The 22,696-nt window shown below is 45.0% G+C and overlaps 1 protein-coding gene across 4 annotated transcripts; it reads right to left on the bottom strand.

Moving 5' to 3' along the window:
* Positions 1 to 946: 946 nt before the first annotated feature.
* LOC100839726 (regulator of MON1-CCZ1 complex) lies at positions 947 to 16,456 on the bottom strand. 4 transcript variants are annotated; one of them, XM_024460717.1, is made up of 15 exons: positions 16,140 to 16,456; positions 15,388 to 15,489; positions 14,412 to 14,488; positions 14,094 to 14,279; positions 13,757 to 14,016; positions 13,337 to 13,490; positions 12,201 to 12,310; positions 12,041 to 12,128; positions 4,274 to 4,324; positions 3,641 to 3,949; positions 3,479 to 3,553; positions 2,775 to 3,379; positions 2,583 to 2,691; positions 1,579 to 1,758; positions 959 to 1,327 (listed from the first exon to the last, which is right to left on the bottom strand). In XM_024460717.1, the coding sequence occupies exons 4-15, from the start codon at positions 14,232 to 14,234 to the stop codon at positions 1,166 to 1,168; spliced, it is 2,244 nt and encodes a 747-aa protein (XP_024316485.1). In that variant the 5' UTR covers positions 14,235 to 14,279; positions 14,412 to 14,488; positions 15,388 to 15,489; positions 16,140 to 16,456; the 3' UTR covers positions 959 to 1,165. The 4 variants fall into 4 exon arrangements, with proteins under 4 accessions (XP_024316484.1, XP_024316485.1, XP_003573895.1 ...); XM_024460716.1 differs by having other exon boundaries at positions 947 to 1,327; positions 12,041 to 12,310; XM_003573847.4 differs by lacking the exon at positions 4,274 to 4,324 and having other exon boundaries at positions 16,140 to 16,455.
* Positions 16,457 to 22,696: the final 6,240 nt, after the last annotated feature.

The following is a 22,696-nucleotide window of genomic DNA, read 5'->3' as shown; positions in this document are numbered from 1 at the left end:
CCGGCGATCTAGAAGGTCGGCACCATCTTCTCCAACCGGCTTCCTCTCTCGGCACCATCTTCTCCAGCCGGCTTCCTCTCTGCTCCTCTCCCTCTCCAATAATAGCTCTGCCTTGTCTCCTTGCACTCCGAGTCCCCCTTTTCCACCTCTTCCCTGCCACAGATCCATGCCGATTTTTCTCAGATTTGGATGGCTAACTAGTGATTCTTGGCTTGATCTGGCTATGAAGGATGTCGTTGGAGATGGCCGCCCAAAAGCTGTCATGGCTGCGTGGTTTTTCTTCTTGACTTGGGAAACTGATGACTGCAGCCGTCCCCCATTCTCATTGGCCATCTGCAGGTTGTCTTGTGCCTGTGTGGTCACTGACTTCGGCCGAATCCTCAAGGTCAGCAGTTGGAAAGTGGTTGATCTAAATCTCCAGAGCTCGATGGGGAACCGGATAATTGGAGACTTGTGCTTTGCTGGTTGCTATTGTGTGTCCAAGCTTCAGGATCTGTACTGAAATGTTCATGTTGTCCTTTTCATTCTGAAGCTTGTGATTTCGGGGGTTATGTGCATCATCCTAGAGTGTTTCTCTTGCATTTTGGAGATTAGCGGTTGATGATCTCGTTCGGCAGGTCAGAGAGCCATTGGAGCAAAGAAGTTTCAGACTGAGCTCGGCGTTGCGCCTTCAAAATCTACAGCTCAGTCTTTTGTTATTCTACTGTGGCTGCACGTCAGGTTTCTCTTATCTGACCCACCATCAGACATCAGACTCTGGTTGTAGTGTTCCCAAGTCCCAACTTTAGCTTGCTACTCGTTGTTCTTATTTTCAGAGTGTCTGAAGTTGCACTACTGCAATCCCTTTGTTTAATATATATATTACCTTCAAAAAAAAAAGATACGGCTCAGCTCTGCCTTATAATCAAATTTATAATGGGGCCCACTTAGACGAATAAAACACACAAACATGGGAAGATGGGCAAAAAATTATGTGGTATATGTGCTTCCACCCTCAAGAAATTCATAAATCATCCGTGGAGGAAGCCCGGCGATTGTGTTGAGGGTGCTAGATATGAAATCCAAACAGAAATTTGTGGAAACAGAAACAAAAAAATATAAAACAAAATCACTTGAGAAAGTATGTGCTGGTATCTTGCGGAACCAAGTGATTAAAGGAAGTTGTTCAAATCATCTCGGACAGTATGTGCCGGTATCTGCTATAGTCCAACGTTGTCTTGAAGCTCGGCGTGAACTCGGAGAAGAAGCTCAGCACGGCAGCGAGGTTCTGCACGCTGTCCATGGCGACAGCTTTCTCCAAGAACAGGGCAGGTTGCACGGTGATAACCTGGATCGGTCATCATGTCAGTCACAAAGAAACCGGACAAACCGTTCGAACAAAATGGTGCTACTTTGGATTAGTACTATGAGCAAGGAAATTCAGCATCAACAGAAACCTGATGAGCAGCAAGTCAGAAAGAATGTTTCAAGTTGCAATGCATGGAAAAGTACTTAATCTCGCAACATAGCATGCTGAGATATGTGTGGAGCAACGGGAAAATCTGAATAATAATGCAAGCATCAGTAGTGGGCGAATACCTTGTATTTCCTAGCATACCGCAAAGCCTCCAGGTAGTAGCCCTCATGGAGTAATGCAGCCACGTAGTCATCGTGCAGGCACCTCTCTCGCAGCATGTCCACGCCCAGCTTCCTTGTAAGCAAATGGTGTCGACCCAGTTCAATAAGCTGCATTGCGAGTTCCCTTGATGGCTCCAGGATCTACAGGAAGGACAAAACAATACCAGCTTCACTTGTGACACTGCTGCAAGTTGTATGCAGAGCCATCTTACACATTACGCGAACGGTTTATATTTTGGGGAAATTAACAAAGGTCGTTTTTTCCGCTAAGTCTGATGAATCAGCACAGCATCCTAACATGATAGCCTAGTAGTTCATGTGAATGAATTAAGGAGCTAACTAGAGGCCTGTTATACAAAAATCCTTACTATCTTGATTTCCAGTTGGTGCCCTGTGTTTGGGGTACATTCTCCCCTCGTGGTACTGTCACCCATCCACTCCCTTCTCAGCGCTAAGCCCCATCCCCACTTTACCGTCACCCCGTCCACTCCTCCCCTTCTACCCCCAGGAAATCTCGGGCTTCCTCTTTGTCTTGCAGATGACCCTCTGAGCTCTCGCTCTATCATCTCTTGCGGCCAAAAATTGAAGATTATGCTACTTCTATTTGGAAACAAATTGTGCCCCGTAAGAGAAATTACAAATCACTGCTATCATCTATATTTTTTTCAGGTGGGAATAGCTTCTGATCATTCCAATCTTGGTGGAATAGTACGGTTGTTCAATTGGTGTTGTTATATTGGACATTACTCATATATAGGCAAGATAAAAACAAAAAATAAGTGATCATGCCCTACATGCAAAAAAAGCTGAGGCGTTATCAAACCATTAACCAAAAGAGAAGTGAAATTTAGTTAGTTCGTCAACACATTTAACCATCAGCACACACAACATGATTGATTGTGCTAGTGTAATTAAAGGTAATCACCATACTGATGATTGTATTGGTGTTCGAACAGCATACTGACCTTATTTGATACAAACAGGGCTATTTCAGCATAACGATTGCTGTGTGCTAGCAGAGCAGTCATCATCACATAAAGTTTGGGAGGAGCCTTCAGCCCAGCCTTCGACATGCTGTAAATAAAGCAAGACAGTACTTAATGATCTTCTATCATGTATTTATTGCTTCTAAACTATTTTAAAACAGCACTAAGTACCTTCGTAAAAACTCCATGATTACAGCAATTAGATATGCAGGGTCACCCATCATTTCATCTTCAACGAGGACAAAGACAGACTGGAACATTTCAATTGGTGAAATTGCCACACCAGCACCATGCGGTCCATGCTGTATTGATGTACCAGAAGCCAATGGCCTGCGATCCTCTCCTAGAGCCTGCGGCCTTTCGCTGGTGGCATCAGATGTCTGGGATCCTCTTGATGTATTGATAATATCATCAGAATTAGAAGATGTATTTAAAGATGTCCTATCAACATGTGCTGCGAGGCTGGCAATTCCATGCTCAACTCCTGAATTTGACTGTGGCGGTCTAGTCTCAACTCCACTTGCCGACTCTGTGTTGACAACAGGTCGAATCATGGTTCTAGAAGGTGGTTCCAGCAAAATTACACTGGAATCCTCGAAAGGCTGACCACTAGACTGTTGTTGCTCAGATGCTCGCCTAACCCCAGAAACACTGCCACCCATTTTCATCAAACAAGAGTATGAATCAAGAATGACGGCCATTGCCTTCGCAACCATAGTTATCGGCCTCCTTTCCAGGATGATTGTTCGAACTATAGCGAGACTTAGTGTCTTAACCTTCACCACAAGTTCAAATAATTGGTATAGCACTGGTCATAATTGGTAAAATTCGAACTATTAGATGGGCATGTCTGCAAAGTTGTAAAATCAAATTACCATGCTCAGGTCAGACTTTCGTCTCTGAAGGAGTTCCAAGACTGAAGGAGCATCAGATGTGCTAGCAGCAACAGCCTAGAATCCGAGCTATGCATGTCAGGGAAAAATGTATCTTCATTGGGGGTGATTTAATAAGGGAAGAACTGATAGCCAATTCCTTACCTCCAGGTCTAAATGAAGTTTCCACAGTAGACCATTCTCGGAATCACAAATAAGGTCAGGAATGAGAAAGTTCCAGCCCTCTCCATATATAGTCCCACCATATGCAGATTGGTGATCTGCCAGTTGACCTGGTTGCCTATTATTGCTGGGCAGTCCTCTCACTAACAGTGGAAGTGGTGCAGAGATTGGTGTGAAAGAATCCATAAATACATCATAAAGTATGACAACTTTTGCATCTATTTGATGGACCATGATTATGTTGTCAACCGCACTAACTGCAATTCGGCTTGAATAAATTGGCAGAGTACCCTGAAATGACAAATTATGAGTTAGGGGACTATGGGTTTCTTTCTTTTTTTATTAATAGCCAAGATACAGGGGTACTTCCAAACAGGGATTCAAGAACCTAGACTGGACTAGTTGGTCTTGTGATCACTGACCAAGAAACTATTTCTTGGACCTCTCTCTTTCTTGGAAAAATATATTATTTGAGTGGCCCGGATTGGCAAGAAAGTAGCAATAGGCCATTTTCACCCAAACTTAGAGAAGTTTAATAAGTTTTCATAAAACAAGATAATTGGTTACTTACAAGAAACAAAACAAGCACCTCAGTTAGAACAATAAATTATCTACCTGTAAATAGATCTGTAGTTTAATCCATAAACTGACTGGTGTTCCTACAAACTAACCAGGTTCAAGATAACTAAATCAGCCAGGACTCAGTTCTAGGAAAGGGAAACAACACAATGAAACAGAATATAAAATGGAATGTAAAGCATGTTATCAAAGCTTAAATTAAAGAATATTCCTCATGCACATCCCCATAATATCAACTCTCTACGTCCGGGTATAGAGAGCCCCTTTCAAAAAAACAAAAAAAACAAAACAATCAGGATTCAGATGTACAAGGACGTTTACTCCCAATACCACGCCACCTCAGGAAGTTGTATCGATCGCTTGAACTGGGAATTGAAAACATTTGACATTAATTGTTATATCCATACAAAGTACTCCATCTAATCCATCACCAGAGGCATGCTATTCCATCTAAAAACGCCGATGCATGCTCTTCCATCTCCTCGGTTGATGATCGGGGAGTGGTGATTTTAGAGGGATGCCAATAGATCGCGGGCCGAAAAATCCCCTAGACAGGAGCAGATTTAGAGCTTTCCAAGGCTACGCTGGCGCGTTCATGAAAATTGGAACGAAATTTTGACGCTGATTGCTCGCCCAGTATTGGATACAAGTTTTTAGAAAAAGGCCTTCTATACCTGAACAGAGGAAGCATGTGATTCTAATTCCAAGAGATATCCGCACAATAATTGGGGCGACCCAGACCCGTAAGGATGACCATGTGATTCTAATTCCAAGAGGTATCCGCACAATAAATGTGCGACCCAGACCCTTAAGGATCCGAATCTTTGTGTATGAAACCGAAAAAACACAGCCAAACAGTTTCGAAATATTAAAACTAGAACCGAAACAAAAAACCAGAAAAACCGAAACTTCAGTTCGGTTCAGCCCGGTTCGGTTCGGTTTTGCACACCCTAAAGTTTAAGAGACTAAGTATGGAAGCTGTACCAAGAGCATTCCTCACATCGCTGGAAGTAAAACCCTTTCTTTTGGATCAGATAAGAGAATCCCAGAAGAAGGATGGAAATGTTGGAAAAATCAAACAAAGTATGAGCGAGGGAAAATCATTGGAGTTCTCAGAAGATGAATGTGGAACCATTTGGTTTGAAAAGCGTATTTGTGTACCCCAGGATCGTAAGATCAAGAAGTTGATACTTCAGCCCATGACTCGCCATACTTCATGCACCCTAGGAATACCAAGATGTGTCTTGACTTGAAAGAGAAATTTTGGTGGCCTAGTATGAAACGTGAATTGCTGAGTATATCGCGAAGTGCGTTATATGTCAGCGAGTCAAGGCACAACAACACCAGAAACCAGCATGTTTATTGCAACCCCTTCCTATACCGGAGTGGACGTGGGGTAGTATTGGAATGGATTCCATTACTGGACTACCAAGGACCTGTTCCGGGTATGACTTCATTTGGGTAGTGGTAGATCGACTTTCCAAAGTCGCACACTTTATTCCAGTCAAGACAACCTACACTAGTGCCCATTTCGCAAAGATGTATATGTGATCGTGTGTTTACAAGGTGTACCAAAGGATATAATGTCGGATCGTGGAACTCAGTTCACATCCAAGTTTTGGGGTCAATTGCATGAATCCCTAGGAACAAGGTTAGAATTCAGTACAGCCAGATGGTCAAACATAGTGGGTAAACCGCTTTTTGGAGTATGGGTCTAGTTGGGATGATAATCTACCGTATGCAGAGTTTCTTACAACAACAGTTACCAAGCTAGCTCAAAGATGTCCCCGTTTGAGGCCCTTCAAGCAAAGACATTTAGGACGCCACTCATGTGGGATGAGATGGGCGAAAGGCAATTGTTTGCACCAGACCTAATCCAGGATGCTGAGAAAAGGTCAAGCTAATAAAGGACAGACTGAAGGTAGCTCAATCTAGGCAGAAGAGCTATGCAGACTCTAAGCGTAAGGCGGCCACCTAAGAAACAGAAGACCAAGCTTACTTGAGAGTTTCACCTCTTAGAGGAGTGTAGAGATTTGGAATCAAGGCAAAGTTAGCACCTCGTTTTGTTGGACCTTATAAGATTTTGGAAGATGAGGAGAAGTATCATATCAGTTGGAATTACCTGAAGCATTGTCTAGTGTGCACAAAGTTTTCCATGGGTCACAGTTGAAGAAGTGTCACGCTGAGTCACAGATACCTCTCAGAGATACAATACCATTGGAAGCAATCCAATTGAATGAAGATCTAACATATGAAGACAAACCAAAAAAGATTCTTGAGACTACTGAATGGATCACCCAGATCAAATACTAACAGGTTTTGTAAGATTCAATGGAGTCATCACACTAAAGAGGAAACAACCTTGGAACGAGAAGAATACTTGAAGGACTACCCTCCTTTTGCTAGCCAACCCGAATCTCGAGATCAAGATTCACATTTTGCATTTTTCAATTTATCCCATGCATATCACCTTGATCATATTAAAATTTTAGCATTTCATTATGGTGCTTTATCGAGGACATTTAGTATTTAACTAGAGTATTATACAAAATTTTCTTGAATTTTTTCGAGGACATTTAGTATTTAAATAATTTAAATTAAATTTCGGGTGATTTATAGGCCCAGACATGTATTTTACAATCCTTTCCTTTTCTATTCTTTTCCATTCTTTTGGAAATACGCTTTCCCCGCGGGAAAGCATATTCCTGGCCAATGCTCTTTCACTTAAAACCTTGAAGGGGTATCTTCGAATCTTGGCCCTTCATCTCAAATCCTACGGCCTAGATCCGTCCCATCCCTTCTCACTCCCTTCTTCCCCCCTCTCTTTCTCTCCGACGCGTGGACCCCGCCTGAGATCCCCAACCCACGGCCGACGACCCAACCACCACGCGCACACGACCCCCACGCACCCAACGGCAACCACCACCCCACCTCGGCCACGCCCCAGCCCCAGGCACCCCCCTATAAAACCCTCGCACCCTTCTCTCGCTCTCCCCCTTCCAAAAGCCCACGCACCGCAGCCACCACCTCCAACTAGGGCAAGCTATCACCGGAGAACCGTCGGCATATTCGCGAAGCTGCCACCGCTGCGGAGCTCGAAAACCTTCTCGACGTCGAGAAGTCACGTGGAATCTCCATACAAAGCTCATGAACATCCCCATGCAAGAACGTATTCTTTATATCTAGTTTATGTAATGGCCAACCAAAATTAGTGGCGCAAGAAATTAGATTCTTACTGTACTCATGTTTGCAACACGAGCAAAGGTCTCATCGTAGTCAATCCCATATGTTTGACTGTAACCCCTTGCCACCAGCCTTGCTTTATATGATTTCACTTTTCCTTTTGGATTTTGCTTCACTCTATACACCCACTTGTAGCTAACCGGTTTTTTTCCCGCTGGAAGAGATACATTGTGCCATGTCTTATTCTTATCAAATGCTTTCATTTCCTCCAAAATGGTAATCACCACAAATTGCAATGAAGAGATAAAAGCTTTGTACCTTGGTGACAAAGAGTTATGACACGTAGTTGGCTATATCGGGCTCAAAGCCATACCTATTTGGAGGTTTTCCTGCCCCAACTCGTGTTCCCTCAAGGCAATAGGCAGATCCATCGTACCACGAGGTTGGCGTGGCACTAGTCTCACCATCAGGCAAGTCAACAACCTCAATAGTTGTTAGATCTTGTGGATCCCACTGTACATGTGCCTCACCTGTTGCTCGAGTTTGTTGTCGCCTCATATACACCATTAAATTTGCTTCTTCACTTGGCTTTTTCCATCGTTCTTCATTTTTTAGCTCACGTTGCAACTCTCTCCTTGTATAGACCCTTAAATTTTCCTCCGCATTCACCCTTCTCCATCTATGTTCATTCATGGAAACGGAACTGTGTAAATTACTACTCTCGGTTGCTGTCCTTCCGCTGGGCTTGCCACTTCATTCTGCCCCTCTCGATTAAGATCGTTGATGCTAGGAGTGTCAAAGTCAAACAGAGAACTCAAATTTGGCCTCTCTCCATAAAAGAGCTCAGATTCCCTAGAATTCACATCCATTCTAATAAATGTACGTCTCTCGCTAGCACTCCAACACTTGTAGTCCTTTTGTCCCGGTGAGAACACTATGAAGATACACTTCACGGCATGTGGATCGAACTTTCCCCGAAGGCCTGTGATCCCTGACAAAGCATGTACATCCAAACACCTTTGGTGGAACAACAAACTCAGTTTTCCTGAACAATATTTCATAAGTAGTCTTCATCCCAACTACCCTTGATGGCATCCCATTGATGAGATAGGTAGTGCTCATAACTGCTTCACTCCATAGGTAGGAACTTTTGTAGTATACATAAGTGACCGAGCTACCTCTAGGAGATATCGGTTCTTACTTTCAGCTACTCCATTCTGTGGGGATGTATCATGACAAGAAGTTTGATGTGGTATTCCTTTTTCTAAAAGGAAATTATCAAATTCACTGTTCACATACCATGTCCCATTATTTGTCCTGATAACTAGAATACTGCTACTAAATGATTTTCAATTTATGCATACAAGTCCTTGAAACATTTAAGCACCTCGCTCTTTTGTTTCATGAGAAATATCCAAGGCACACAGGAGTAACAGTCAATGGATGTGACGAAATACTTCATTCCACTTACGGAGACCACGAGAAGTCCACATCTCAAAGTGAATTAACACAAAGGGCGAAGTACTACTTTGTTACGAAATTCGGTGGATGCACGATCAAGGATGACACCGAGGCACAATATTTGTTAACGAGGTTCAGCCGAAGCCTACATCTCCGGGGCATGACTACCGGCGCTCCTCCCCCATAATACCGCAACACCGGCCATCCTGGGCGCCGACACAAGCCGCCGGCTCCCCCTGCGAGCCTATTGCTATTACGTTGTCATGGTCTTTTTTGGGCTACCCCGCGGTGCGTTTAGGCTGGTCATAGTGGGGAGTAACATAAGCTAGTAACATGCATACGTTACTAGTCTATGTTACTACTTTAATAGTGGGTAGTAACATATTTGTGGTAACATAGATGCCTCATTTATTAGGTTTATAGACTCATTGTATCTTGGGAAGTGTGATGTGATGGTAACATATCTAGTTACCCCAACTCTCTCTTTCCTCATTAATAACATGACACATCACCAAAATTGCTTAGTTGGCACTTTAGTTACCACCTTTGGTACTCCCACTATGACTAGTCTTATATATTAGGTCCGGGTTACACGTGTTCCACTCCAACACCTAACCCTCCACAAATTCCAAGTCCAACTGTAGCCCTACTCTTACACATACTTGACACATATCTCAACATACGGAGCCCACGACACACATATGACGTCCTTGTGTGCCTTCCATACTCGCAAACATAGCATACAAGTCTGAATTTCTCCACCTTCATTTCATCAGGACATATCTTGCTCATTGTATCAAAAGACATGTCCCAATCAGCAGTGTAGGAGTATCACCCTAGCCAGTTGCTCACTTGTGGTAGCGGCTGAAGCAGTGGCCAATGCTTTATCAGTTCCACTTCTATCCAAGTACCATAACCCATTATGTCGGATGCTAATCCCAAGCTTCATTTTTGTTTTCTTTATCCTTGATTACACAATTTTCTCGATCAAGGCTAACTCGACAATCCATTTGATCAAACCAACGAACTTATTGATACTAGATTAAACGTTAAATGATGGAGCATATAGAACCGATGACAATGTGACAGATAGCATCTACAGGTTGTGAAGTTACATTGGCAGTTTGAGTAGTTTCCTTACGTGTGGGCAAGTATGGACTAAATGTTGCAAACTCACATGATGTGCCTGCAACATGTTTAGACCCTCCGGAATCCAGTACCCAATATGAGCGAGAGACGTGTAGATGTAAGAGCTTGATTTGATGTACCTTTGTCAAGAAAAGGAAGATTTACGAAGTTACCAAACATTGTTGTACTTCTCTCAATTTTCCACATATTTCTCTTTTCTTTCAATTTTTCGAACTCCTTGGCCGAGATGTTGAGCAGCTCATTTGATCCTCTCACTGTCAAAACTAGATTGTCTGTGTTCTTCGCCTTGAATAACTGAGATAGTTTATCAGGTACCTTGCGATCCGCACTATGCGAATCACAAACACTCACACCCCTGCACCAACACAACGTCTGGACAGTGCACACAACAAACACAATTCTCTTTCTTCCCTGCTCAGAAAAAGTTCCTCCACCTGAATTTTTCTCACCAATAATTGTAGCACTGCAATAGTCACCCTCAAGAAGAAGAGAAGAAACAAAGCACTTCTCCCTCCCTTGTGCTTCCTCCAAAGTTCCATCCGAATCTCTCCAGCAATCCAAGCAGCCGACAGTTGCTGCTGTAGACAATCCCACTAGAAACCAACAGCTGCTTCCTCTTCTCAAATCTCAGCAGAAAATCACTTATCTGCAATCCATGGCAGCCTCACAACAGGCAATGGGAACTTCCCCTGCTTCTTGCTGCAAGCCACATGTCATGAATAGCTAAGGCGTTCTGCAAGCCCAACACGCTGCTGCCGCAAGTTGCACTAAGCCAGGCTTGCTTTAGTTGTGTCGCCCCTAGGGGCAGCAACGAAGAAGCCGGCAGCGGCAGCGAAGGTAATGGCGATGGAGGCGAGATCAGCGGCGCTGCAGCTGTTGGGGATATGGTTGCCGTTGTGGCTGCTTTCCTTTGCTCCACCCACACACGGATGTTGGTGCAGATTGCTTGGACTCTGTTGAGCGTAGCTTCAACCTTTGCGAATGGGGCTTGCAGTTCGTCGAACGCAGCTTGAATCCTGTCGCATGTAGCTTCATACTTTGCGGAAGGAGATAACTCCGTGGTATCAGGTGTGGTGGAGATCGACTGCTCTGATACCAAATTGTCATGAACCTGGTACGAGGTGACCCTGGACCCAAGAGGCGCGACGGCGCCATGAAAGGCAGCCGCACCTCAAGGGCAGGGAGGAGGTATAACTAGATTGGTTTATTCTTGCTTGCCTCATAACGATTTAAGGGGGGCCTTTTATAGGGAAGACTCGACTTGACATCCAAGAAACTAATCTCTACTTTCCTAACAATCCATATCTCTACTTCCCTAACAAACCATATCTTAATATTCCTATCTTATCTCTTGCCTAACTAATTTAGGAGATACTAACGGGATATAGTCCCTTATTTGGATACCTAGGGCTGCGCTCCTATAGGGATGTATGCCCATGACAACAGAGTTCACCCAGCTCTCTCCTCCACCTGGGCAGGGTCCCGCTCCGCCTGGGCAGAATCCTCCTTCGTCTGGGCCTGCTGGCTGCTTCCACCTCTGCAGGTAATCCTGTGCTTCTTCTTCTTCTGGCCACCCGCACACTACTGCTGCTGCCACCGAAGCCTCCGATATTGAGCAGACAGCCAACAACACGTTCACCTCCTAGCCTCCTCCGGCTGCAACCACGAATTGCCTAACCAGAGCTCTCTTTCTCAACTACTTCGCAGCAGCCAAGCTGCTCCCTTTTCTCTCTTTCTCCACTACCACACCTGCAGCTTTGCTGCGCTCGTGCCTCCAGCCACCACCTCCATGCCCAAGGCATCCTGCGGCTGTAGCTTATCCTCTTGGACCTTGCCGCCCTGCTGCCCTCAGCTAGGGCACCTCCGATTCCACTTCCCCCTTCTGGAGCTCCACCACAGCATAATAATCTGCCCCACTAAAGCTAGAGCTAGAATGGGAAAGAATATCTAAACATGCGATGTATTTCTTCAGAATAGAAACTACAAGGAAAATTTGCTTATAGTTCAAACCTGTTGTACAACAGCATCACGGTAGAAACGGTACAAGTTCAGACCCATGTTAACTCTGTCAAGCTGCAAGCAGTAAATCCTACCGTACCTGCCAAATTTGAGAAAAATTACAGAACAAGTGAAATTTGTACAACTAAATACATGGAGACAAAAAGCGTACACTGTTACAATGTGAACATCAGTAGCAGCTAGCACAGGCTTGTTATTTGCTTCACATGTAGACATGATCATCTCAAACTTAGGCAATTTGACAATCCCACCAGCAGAAAACTGTAAGAAACATCGTTAAAAGTTAGCATACAACTAGGATGTCAAATTAATGCAAATTGAACAAACGTTAGTCTCATTTCCATAATATAATTACGTTCAAAGTGCATATGAGATGAAGATATAAATTCTACAAAATTGATAGATTTAACTTAAGAACTGTGTCATGTGCACGCCGGGATACGCATGGATATGGGTGCCCCAATTATCCCCTGAATTTCAAATTTAAGAGAGAAAAAATTTAGCGATGCGGCCAGAATACGAGGGACATGCATCTGATATAGCAGGATCGGAATGGTCCAAAAGCCCATCAAAGAAATCCTAACTTGCAGGGGTTACAAGGAAAGAGCAGTAGATCATGGCTCGACCCCGACCCGCCGCTCCTGCAATGCTGCGCCCGCAGTGCCGCCGGTCGAATCCCACCGCCGCTGGACTCCTCTGTGGCCACGCCGCCGCCAATCGCCTCCAGCGTCCGGGATCCAGCAGGCAGCAGGTAACCCCTCCTCCCTCTTCTCTCTCTTTAGTATTTATTGTATACCCCTCTAAATCCCCTCTACCTCTGTTTTATTTGGTGTGCTGCTGTGCTGTTGCCAACTGCCTTGTGTTTATTTTCCTTTCTATAGAAGCATTAGGCAGGAGGTAACCCCTCTTCTCTCTGCTAATTCGCTGCTTTTTTATACCATCGGGAGCCATGGATTGGAAGCACATGCACACAACAAATGCGGCATTATTTTATCTCATCTCAATATATCTTGTCTTACAAATTACTCCCTCCGTTCCATAATTCTTGTCGAAATATTACATGTATCTAGACGCCTTTTAAGATTAGATACATCCATTTTTTGGCAAATTTAAGACAAGAATTATGGAACGGAGGGAGTACATTTTTTTAATTATTTATATATTCGCCGTATCCCCGTACAACATTTTGTTGGAAAATGTCGTATCATGTGTCCCTGTTTCTGTATCCCCCTGTATCCCCGTATTGGGGCAACGTAGTTGCGTTGCACGGGCGCATAATGCATTTACCTGATATCCAGTGAATAGTGTAGATTGCATTCCAGATGCAAGAAGAAGCAACCTACTTTCATGAGTGTAAAGATACCAGCTCATATTGAACTTTTTTGACTCCACCAAACGAAGAGCATTCGATTGACGCTCATAGACAAGCAGATCTAGGCCACTGCAATGGAGACACATTTCACAAGAATGAACAAAAAGAGCAGATAGTAACAAAATATATATGAAGTAACTCCCCCTACCTCCCCCCGAGCCCCTCAAAATTAACACTATGATAATGAAGGAAGAAATGAGAACATGAGGAATTGGTCTAACTAAGAGAGCTTATCGTAGGAGTGCTCCTATGGCTATGTGGTAATTGACTAGTCAGATTTAGATTATATGAAGTCTGTTATTAACTATGTTGTAGCAGCAGCATATTTAACATACCTTGTCTTTATAATTATAACATCACAAGTAGGGCAGTCAGTCCAGAAAAACCCAAGCATAGTTTCAGAATCCGCTCTGCACTTGTTACTGCAGGCCTCTCCTGTTTCTCTATTTCTAAACTCGACCTCGCGATTCGATCGTTGAATCCCTATGGCTTTCTGATCAAGCGAAAATCGTACTGATAAGACAGGGCCTTCATTAACTGGATCAGAGTTCGGAGGTCCGGATGGAGTACAGAGAGCTATCTTCCAGTATAATATCTGCAATAACTCAACGGATTTACTAACCAGGTTCATTGTGTAAAATGGAGAAGTCAATTGATTCAATGTTGAGATACCCGATCAGCTGTTGGGGCTATAAGAAACTTATTTGCATCATCATAGAATAGCCCTCTAATATCAGGAATGTCACATCGTAGTGGAGGATGTTGTACATATGCATGAGAAAGCGCACCAGCGCTGCCCAAACCTCCTTGCATCGGATTGTCCAAAATTCTTTGGCTATTTATTTCAAGCGTAGTGAGCTGCCAGTTCACAAACATGAAAGAAAGGGGGTTTCTGTCAGTATGTTGCACAGTTTATTTTTCTTATTACGTGGTAATAAAATATCACACTATAGCATATTTTCTTCAGTTATGAAATATAGATAGACTCACCTGACAGTCACACTGATCACACTGAAAATGTTAATATGAAACTCCAAAAACCTAGAACTTCAAGTCTTGTTCTTGACCTTTCATGAGGAAAAGATTAGTTATAAAATTCTGAATGATAGACAAGGAACATAACTGAGTTCGGAAGCATGAAACAGTTACGTAGATTATAAACAATCCTCATAAATTTACCTATGTAGGCCTATGAATTGACAAAAGGTATTTGAACATGTGTACCAGTAGAGTTACAGTTGGGCTTGTAATCAGCACAGGGTAAGGTGTTTGAGTCAAACATGTGTAACCCGGGCAAAAATATATAAAGGCGCTGCAGGAGAGCCAAAAGACTGGACAAATTTAGTGGGACTAGACATGAGATCGTGGACGGCATCTAGCATCATGCCTAGACAGCCACTGCGGCGGTCGAAGGCATGGAGCTAGGTTCTCAGCGGATTTTGTGGCACAATGTATTATGTGATTTAATACACGGGGAGGAGCCCGTAGTCAGAGCCCTGGGGATGTAGCCAGCAATGATGAACCTCGTGAACAAGTATCGTGTCTTAGTGCCGTAGTGTTGTGATTGCTTGGTTCTCATGGATCACCGCGCCTCGGGTTTGCCTAACAAGTTTTTTCAGAGCAAGGTCTATGGTTCCGTGTTGATCCGGAGGAAGGGTTGACGTCTGGTTGCATATGCTGAAAAGAACGACAAGGATCACTGGAAGCTGTTGGCTTGGGAAGACAACAAGCACACAATCGTTCTTTATGAAACAGAGGCAGATTGGATCAGAAAGGATCGATTTCTCACAGAAGCTGCCGGTGAGCGGAAAACAGAACAGTCAAGTAGTCAACTGACAGCATATCCATTAACTTATTTGGGACAAAGGAACTTCGCATTTCTATTGGCCGCTTAAGGGTATGGTGAAAGTTGTAATGGTATGATTTGATACGAGCATACTGTCTTCATAATGAAAGAGAAGATTACCGCAGTCTGCATGCATGCTCTGAGTGCTAGAAACTCCTTAGAACACATATTATGTTCAATCTCAGGGACCTTTGCCGTTATGCAACTTCCATAATCTTTTGCCTGCATACCAGAGCAGAGAAATAGAACATTAACAAAACAAAATCAAACCGAGACCGGATCATAAGGTCATTGATAATTCACTCATATTCAACAGGCAAGTTGGCACTAGCCACTTGAATATTCCATAGATGGCATTTGTTTTACTAGTAGAAAAAAAATCCAAAACCCTTCAGTTTAATAAGGAAAGTAAATTGAAGTTCAGTTCTTCGATGTAATCATCCCAATGGCAGCAACGCGAATAAGTAAGCAACAGCATCTTCCTTGTACTGAGGAAATCAAAGACTATGCTGAGTTCCATGGATCGAATTATACGGAGTACAGTATAAAAGGCTTCAAACGATCCGGTAACAACAAATTAACACCCCACATGATCCGCAGCCGCACCAAACCAAGGTTAAATACGCCATCTGCCACGGGAATCCTCGCAAAAGTCTACCACTAGACTCATCAGTGACATGTTGCTAACCAAGAAAAAACTACAACAGGAACGATCGGATCTGCAAGCCTGCTGCGGCAAAGCTACAACCAAAGGCGCCAGGATGCAAGGCAACTGAAAAAGAAGATCGGTACTAACTAATACAGCACTCGAACACCAAGCCGACTGAACCGTCACCGAGGAGATGATTAGTTAGGGGGCGGGCGATAGGCACCTGGGACGCGCAGGTGGCGAGAATCCGGGTCAACGCGGAGGCGGGCGCCGGCTTCCGTTCCCTCATCCAAACCACGACCAGATCACACAACCATACCACTTGGAAGAAGGGGGAAACAGCAGGGAAGTTCGAGGGAGTCTTCGATCTGTGCGGACGGACAACGGAAGGATTTGAGTCTTCCGGAGTTCCTAGGCGTTTGGTGGTGGGCTGGTGGCGTGATGCGAGCTCGTCCGGGCGTTGCCACCGCGAGGTCCACGACGATCCAGGCAAGGAAAGAGATGATCCGCAGCTTATTTTTGTAGGGATCGGCAGATATTATTATTTTTGGAAAATTTGATCCGCGCACCGTTATTTTGTGTCCACGCTCTCAATTGCGTCTTTGCTGAGTACCATTATGATTTTGTGATCATTTGCTACAACATACTGTAACATGTAGGACTTCATCGTCAGCCACTCAATGACCTTGTTCCTCATCTAGCACATCTCCGATCTCTTCCTACAATTTCCTTCACACGTGACTGTTGTTTGTTGCCTCCTGATCCATCTCACGTCACTGTTGCGTATTGAACGAAGTTGAGCAGTGTATAAGTATGTGTATACGGTGCCTTGTAATTATCGCAGAAAAAAGAGAAATAGAAAAAAGAAAACAAGGCTCGACATGGGCCTTTCGCTATCCAGCAAACTCCAATCGATTTTCCAAGCTATGTGTGGAGGTGCGTGCTCTGCTTTCGGCCAGCACCGATTAGGCAAAGGAGGAAATCGAGCTAGCTGTGCTTGTTGTTCGTTAGGCAGAGGAGGAAATCGAGATAGCTTTGCTTGCTGTTCGTTAGGCTCTGTGCGCGTGTGAGTTTGAGACCTAGGATTTGGGTTAATTTCCAACAGCACAGCGGTGCAACGGCAACAAGAGGAGGAGGAGTCTGTGCAGCACGGCGCCAGCCAACTGCACTAGTGCGAGAGGCTCAACGAGAGCTTTGAGGCGCACATAGCCCTGCTTCCTCTTGGATCAAAGATATGATGTGATCAGTGGTGTGCCAGAGAAAGAAGAAGGTCATTGAATGGCTGACAATGAAGCTTTACATGTCAGAGTGTGTTGTAGCAAATGGCCACAAAATCATAATGGTACTCAGCAAAGACACAATTGAGTAGTTTGTCTGAGCAAAGGACATGAAATAACGGTGTCCAGGAGCAAATTTCCCCTTATTTTTTCTCACCTTAAACTTTAGATGCTGCTACACTCATGTACTATTGGGGCTTAGGGCTGCTTAGGGCGGGAAAAAAAGCTCAAGCCCCATAATCTTAGGGCTCGTTTGGACGCACATGGCTAAACACCCATGGTAGCAAATCCCTCGAGAGGAATTTAAGGTGCAACGGATATCCCTGTCCCCATGGGGGAGAAATCACCGTGGCCTGCAAGTAGTTGTTTGGATCTAAGGAAGAGGAGAGATTTGCGCACACGGATAAGGTGGGGATGATAGAAGCTCTCCATAATCCATATCCTGCTTCGTCCGATGGGAAGAGGAGCCTCGAGCGGGAGCGGAGCTCGGGCAAGGACGCCCTCGGTCGCCGCAGAGAGGCGGCTGGGTCGCTCCGGTTGCCGAAGAGAGGCGGCGGGGTCGCGCACAGGCGCCGGAGAGAGGCGAGAGAGTCGCTCGGGTCGTTGGAGGTAGGACGCGGGACGCTCGCGGTCGCCGGAGGGAGGGGAGGGCGTCGCCGGAAGGAAGAACTCTGGAGGACAGCGCCGTCGCGCCTACGCATCGAGAGAAAGAGGGCGAGCGAGCGAGCCGGGGATTACCTCCCGACCTATCGGGTCATGGAAATGTCTCCCAGGGAAAGGCCAAGGAAAAGGCCGGGATACCTCCCCCTCCTGGTGATATGGCTGGGGGTGGCCTGATCTTTCGATGAGATTGGTAACTCTCGATTTGGGTAGGAGGTGACGTTGACGATCCGACTATGATCTAAGAGGCAGCGCCTTAGCAATCGATACACCAACTTCAGAGGGTTATTGATCCCGCGGGGGCACGATCAATCTGACCACGAAGGTCTTTGTTCCTGCAAGCAATCGAAAAACGAGCAAGAACAAGATAAATAGCAGATGCAATCTAAAATTTGGACCTTACGACTATCTAGTACATGGAAGCATGTGGATTGTTCAATTAGAGCTATTTCCCAATCAATATAAGCTTCAGCATCATTATTTCCATCAAAGAAAGGTCCAAAACAATTATTGGCATTACAAGGATTGCGATATACCTTTGCCTTGCCAATGTCAACAAGAGACGAGGAGGATGGATGTGGTGAAAAGCACTCATCGCAGTCATGTGATAGCACCGGTCTATTTTCCATTCTTTGTGTAATTCCTATCATGGTTAGTAGAAAACAAGAAACAAATCGTAGGAATATGTTCCTATCAACTACTAGGATGTGGCTACAAGTCACTCAACTTTCAAGCTAAAAATCAAATTCTTACGAGTTCTTACCATGCAAAACAGGAAGGTGATGGCCAGCGGCGTAACCAAGCCCTCTGAAGATTGAATGTATCGATGCCTCGGTAACAAACCAACCTAGGTGTAGAATCTGTGGAGCTTGGAGGCTTTTGTGAGTAGAAAGAATAAGCAAATAATCAAATTAGCAATGCAAAGTTGAAAAAATGCTCAATAATGCTAGTCCTAGCTGCTCGAGTCGATAAAAACGAATTACAGAAATAATCTAAGACTAGATACTGAAGAAGGTATGATAGAAAGATCAAAACAAAGGTAAAAAAAGTAAATCTCTGGGATTTCTTTTTCTTTTTTTTTCTTTTTGTGTCCTTTTGTTTGGCTTCGTTTTCTTTTTTTTTTATTTTAAATCTTTTAACCCCAGAAACTCACGCAAAAGAAGTAAAGACCGGAAAACTGCACGTCGGTCTGTCAAAGAACAGCAAAGGATGCTGTAAGAAAATGTCAGAAAAATATGGAAAAATATGGGTTAGGAGCGTATCGAAACAAGTTTTCCAGCAAGTGCAAGATCACTCAAATCGGAGGCCGGACGGTGGAGATAACGGAAAAACACTGGGCTTTAGCGACGCCTGAAACCGGATGCAAAAACTTGGAAGCTCTGAAAGTGCACCTTACAAACCGAATTTGAGGGCCAAAGGGCAGGGAAAAAAGCCCTGGATATTTTACTGTGCGCCTCGTCGTGAGCTTTCCAAAAAGTACTAGAACGTCCAAATCCGAGTTGGTATGCAAAAGATATGCCCGTTTTACTGAACACGGGTCAAACCCACTCGGAACTATAATTCTCCTCAAGGTGGATCCGAAACTGATTCTTTCTCTCTCTTTTTTTTTCGTTTTGTTCTTTCTTTCTTTCCTTTTTTTCCTTCCTTTTCTTTCTTTTCTTTTTTCACAACTTTCCAAAAAACAAAATTTGACCTATTATGAAACACTTTCCAAAAGCACTCTCGATTGGACTCAGACTCAAACTCGGTGTAAGACTCGATGGAAGATATGGTGGCGGTGGAAGAGTATGGCGTGACAGTGTGGCAGGAAGTTTGGCGGCGGAAGATTGATGGAAAGCCTGCGTCACACGAAATCAAAAGACAAACACAATTTCGATCTAGTAGAAAAAATCTAAAAAGTGATCCAATCTAATCCATCAACTCGACACGATCAATGCAGCAGAGATTCAACAATGGAAAACTAAAGTGAAAATTGCAAGGCTCAGATTGGTTCTAGGACAAGGTAACTAATCTAATTTTTTTGGCTTTTTCTGGACGATAGGTAAAAACAGATCTAAACTAGGGATAAATTGAAAGATCTCACCGAGCAACCTTAAGCTTTGATACCACGTGATATGGCTAGGGGTGGCCCGATCTTTCGATGAGATTGGTAACACTCGATTTGCATAGGAGGTGACGTTGACGATCCGACTACGGCCTAAGAGTCAGCGCCTTAACAATCGATACATCAACTCCAGAGGGTTATTGATCACGCGGGGGCACGGTCAATCTGACCACGAAGGTCTTTGTTCCTGAAAGCAATCGAAGAACGAGCAAGAACAAGATAAATAGCAGATGCAATCTAAAATTGCGAGTATACTATATCAAACCAATGTCTCAACGAGACGATAAGTTGGGGTTCCGACAGCGGTAAAGCAGGTGGTCTAACCGACACACGCGATTACACGAAGTAGTAGCGATGGCTAACTTTTAAGTAAACAAAACCCAAGTCTCCATAGGGGGCCTCATGGGGTATATAAGGTATATAAAGGAGGAGGGAGAGAGATTTTCGTCCACCTTGATTAAGGAGGCCGAAATCAAATTCTATCTCTAACTTTTGGAAACCGAAAAACAGAACCATCAGTTTGTTTTGTCCGCCACGGTCAGCACGCGTGGAATCTTCTTGTGGGGCCAGATCCGTTGGAAAGGTATTGTAATTACCTTTCCAACCAGTACTTGTTTGCTTGATTTGGACTCCGGGTGGTGCCTGGGTGATTATAACAAATTCGGGTCGTCTGACAGCTCGGACCCGAATCGGATTCAACTTTAATTCGTGATATCTTTCTCTAGCAAGCTCCGAATCATGTGCCATTTGATTTGTTGGAAAGTACACTTGAAATCCTTCCCTCTCAACTGCATGGAAGTTTTATTCTTGTTGCATCTCCCGCTGGCCTCCATTGTATCTCATCTTGACCTTGGATTAGAAAAGCTCGACCAAATACCTACATAATATAATGATACAAGATACTAGCTCTGCCTCTTCATGCATATGAAATTGGAAACAAATAGTACTTGACTTCACCTGATTATAAATGTTATTGAATACTCTAGAATTGACGGTGCCAAAGGCCGTATGCATGGTTAGCATGTCCATATCACCTGGCCTACCAAATGTGTCATTGGGCTTCCCTGGGTTAATTTGGTCCGTGGTTTTTTCACCCAGGGAAAGGGCCGGGATCCCGGAGGGAAATTGGGCTACCAAACGAGCCCTTATGGTGTGTTTGGTTGGTGACCCAAATTGAGTGGGTTGGCTCCAACCAGATTTTGAGGGTGGAGCCAACCAAATTTCTTGTTTAAGAGGTCGACTAGAGTATATTTGTCATGGCCCAGCTGGAGACCCACAAGAAAGCCTATTACGATTCTAGAAGTCCATATGCAAAATCTTGAGACCCAAGATAAGGAAGCTTAATTAGAGTATATCACCTTATTGTAACCGACTTGTACTCTACCTGAGACCTGACCTCCTGCATATATAAAGGACCAGGAGGGGGAGCCAAGAGGACATCAAATCTAGCATAGAAGCCGCCTAGACGCACTCGCCAGATCAACAAGCAGGACGTAGGGGTTTTACCTTCTGAGGGCCCCGAACCTGGGTAAATCGTGTCCCCTGTGTCCTTGTTAGCCGATGAGATCGCCAACACATACACTTGAAACTTTCCTAGATATAAGTCCACCAATATGGACATTGTCGAAGTCCCAACTTCGTCATTGGCGCCGTCTGTGGGAAAGACGTGTGTTGGAGACACGACCTCGGCGGTTCCATCATCAGACAACAAGTCATCGACTCAGGCGGAGTCGATGATTGTCGGAGCACGGTCTCCGGCACCGGGGATGCCGGGCACCCCCTTTTTGGTTCGGTGAAGGGCGAGGTGATCGCTCCGGCGATCGCCGGCGTGGCGATAGACACAAAGTGTAGACACACGGATTTTACCCAGGTTCGGGCCACCCGGAGGTGTAACACCGTACGTCTTGCTTCGAATTGTATTCATAGGTTTTAGTGCGTACAGATCACCCGAGGGGTTCCCGGGCTAGCTACTTAGGTGAGCGCTAGGCTATGTTCTACTTACTCGGGTTCCAACTGAGCTCAACCGAACCCTTTGGCCGGTGGCATTGGCCCTCCTTTTATAGTCAAGGGGATACCACAGGTGCCATTGCATGCAGCGTGACACGTTGCCTGGACGCATGTCACAGCCACACGGAACACACTTTCGCTCATCCATGCTGGACGCCATGCAGCGCCCGTTCCACTGTACATGGTAAAAAAAATGGTTCTCAGGTCAGCCGCTCTAGCCTTGCTAAACAAGACTAGGCCTGCTGATAAGACTCCTGTCGGTGCAATTAAATGCACTGCGCCCACCGTATTGTGCTGTCTTCACTGTTCCGCGGGTCCCGCCTGCATGCCCGAGCGCGGGTTGCTGGGGTGCACCTTCCCGGCTAGCGCACCTGCTAGTTGCCGGGAGGCGTCCCTTCGGCTTCCCAGGACCGGGGTTCCCAGGAGCACTTTGTGCTCAGCCCTTAGCTTTAGCTTCACTAGGAGTCGTTTCCTCGAGGTAGACTTCCCGGGCTCGTCGCTTCCTGGGAGTCCTTCCTGATGGGGCTTCGTCACTGGCGACCCACGCGTCCCGTATCAGTGGGACCCCGTCGGCCACTAGTACGACAGTAGCCCTCGGGCGTGGGCCTATCCGACGCGTGGGTCCCAAGGGGGAAACCCCTTGGCACCCGGCCTCGTGGGCCGCATTTATAGTTCCACTTCTCCGAGCGAAACAGTCGGGCGCACGATTTTGTGTCTTATCCCCCTTAATCA

Source organism: Brachypodium distachyon, chromosome 3 (genome assembly GCF_000005505.3).
Source record: "Brachypodium distachyon strain Bd21 chromosome 3, Brachypodium_distachyon_v3.0, whole genome shotgun sequence".
Taxonomy (NCBI): Eukaryota; Viridiplantae; Streptophyta; class Magnoliopsida; order Poales; family Poaceae; genus Brachypodium; species Brachypodium distachyon.
This window is presented reverse-complemented; position numbering and strand designations above follow the sequence as displayed.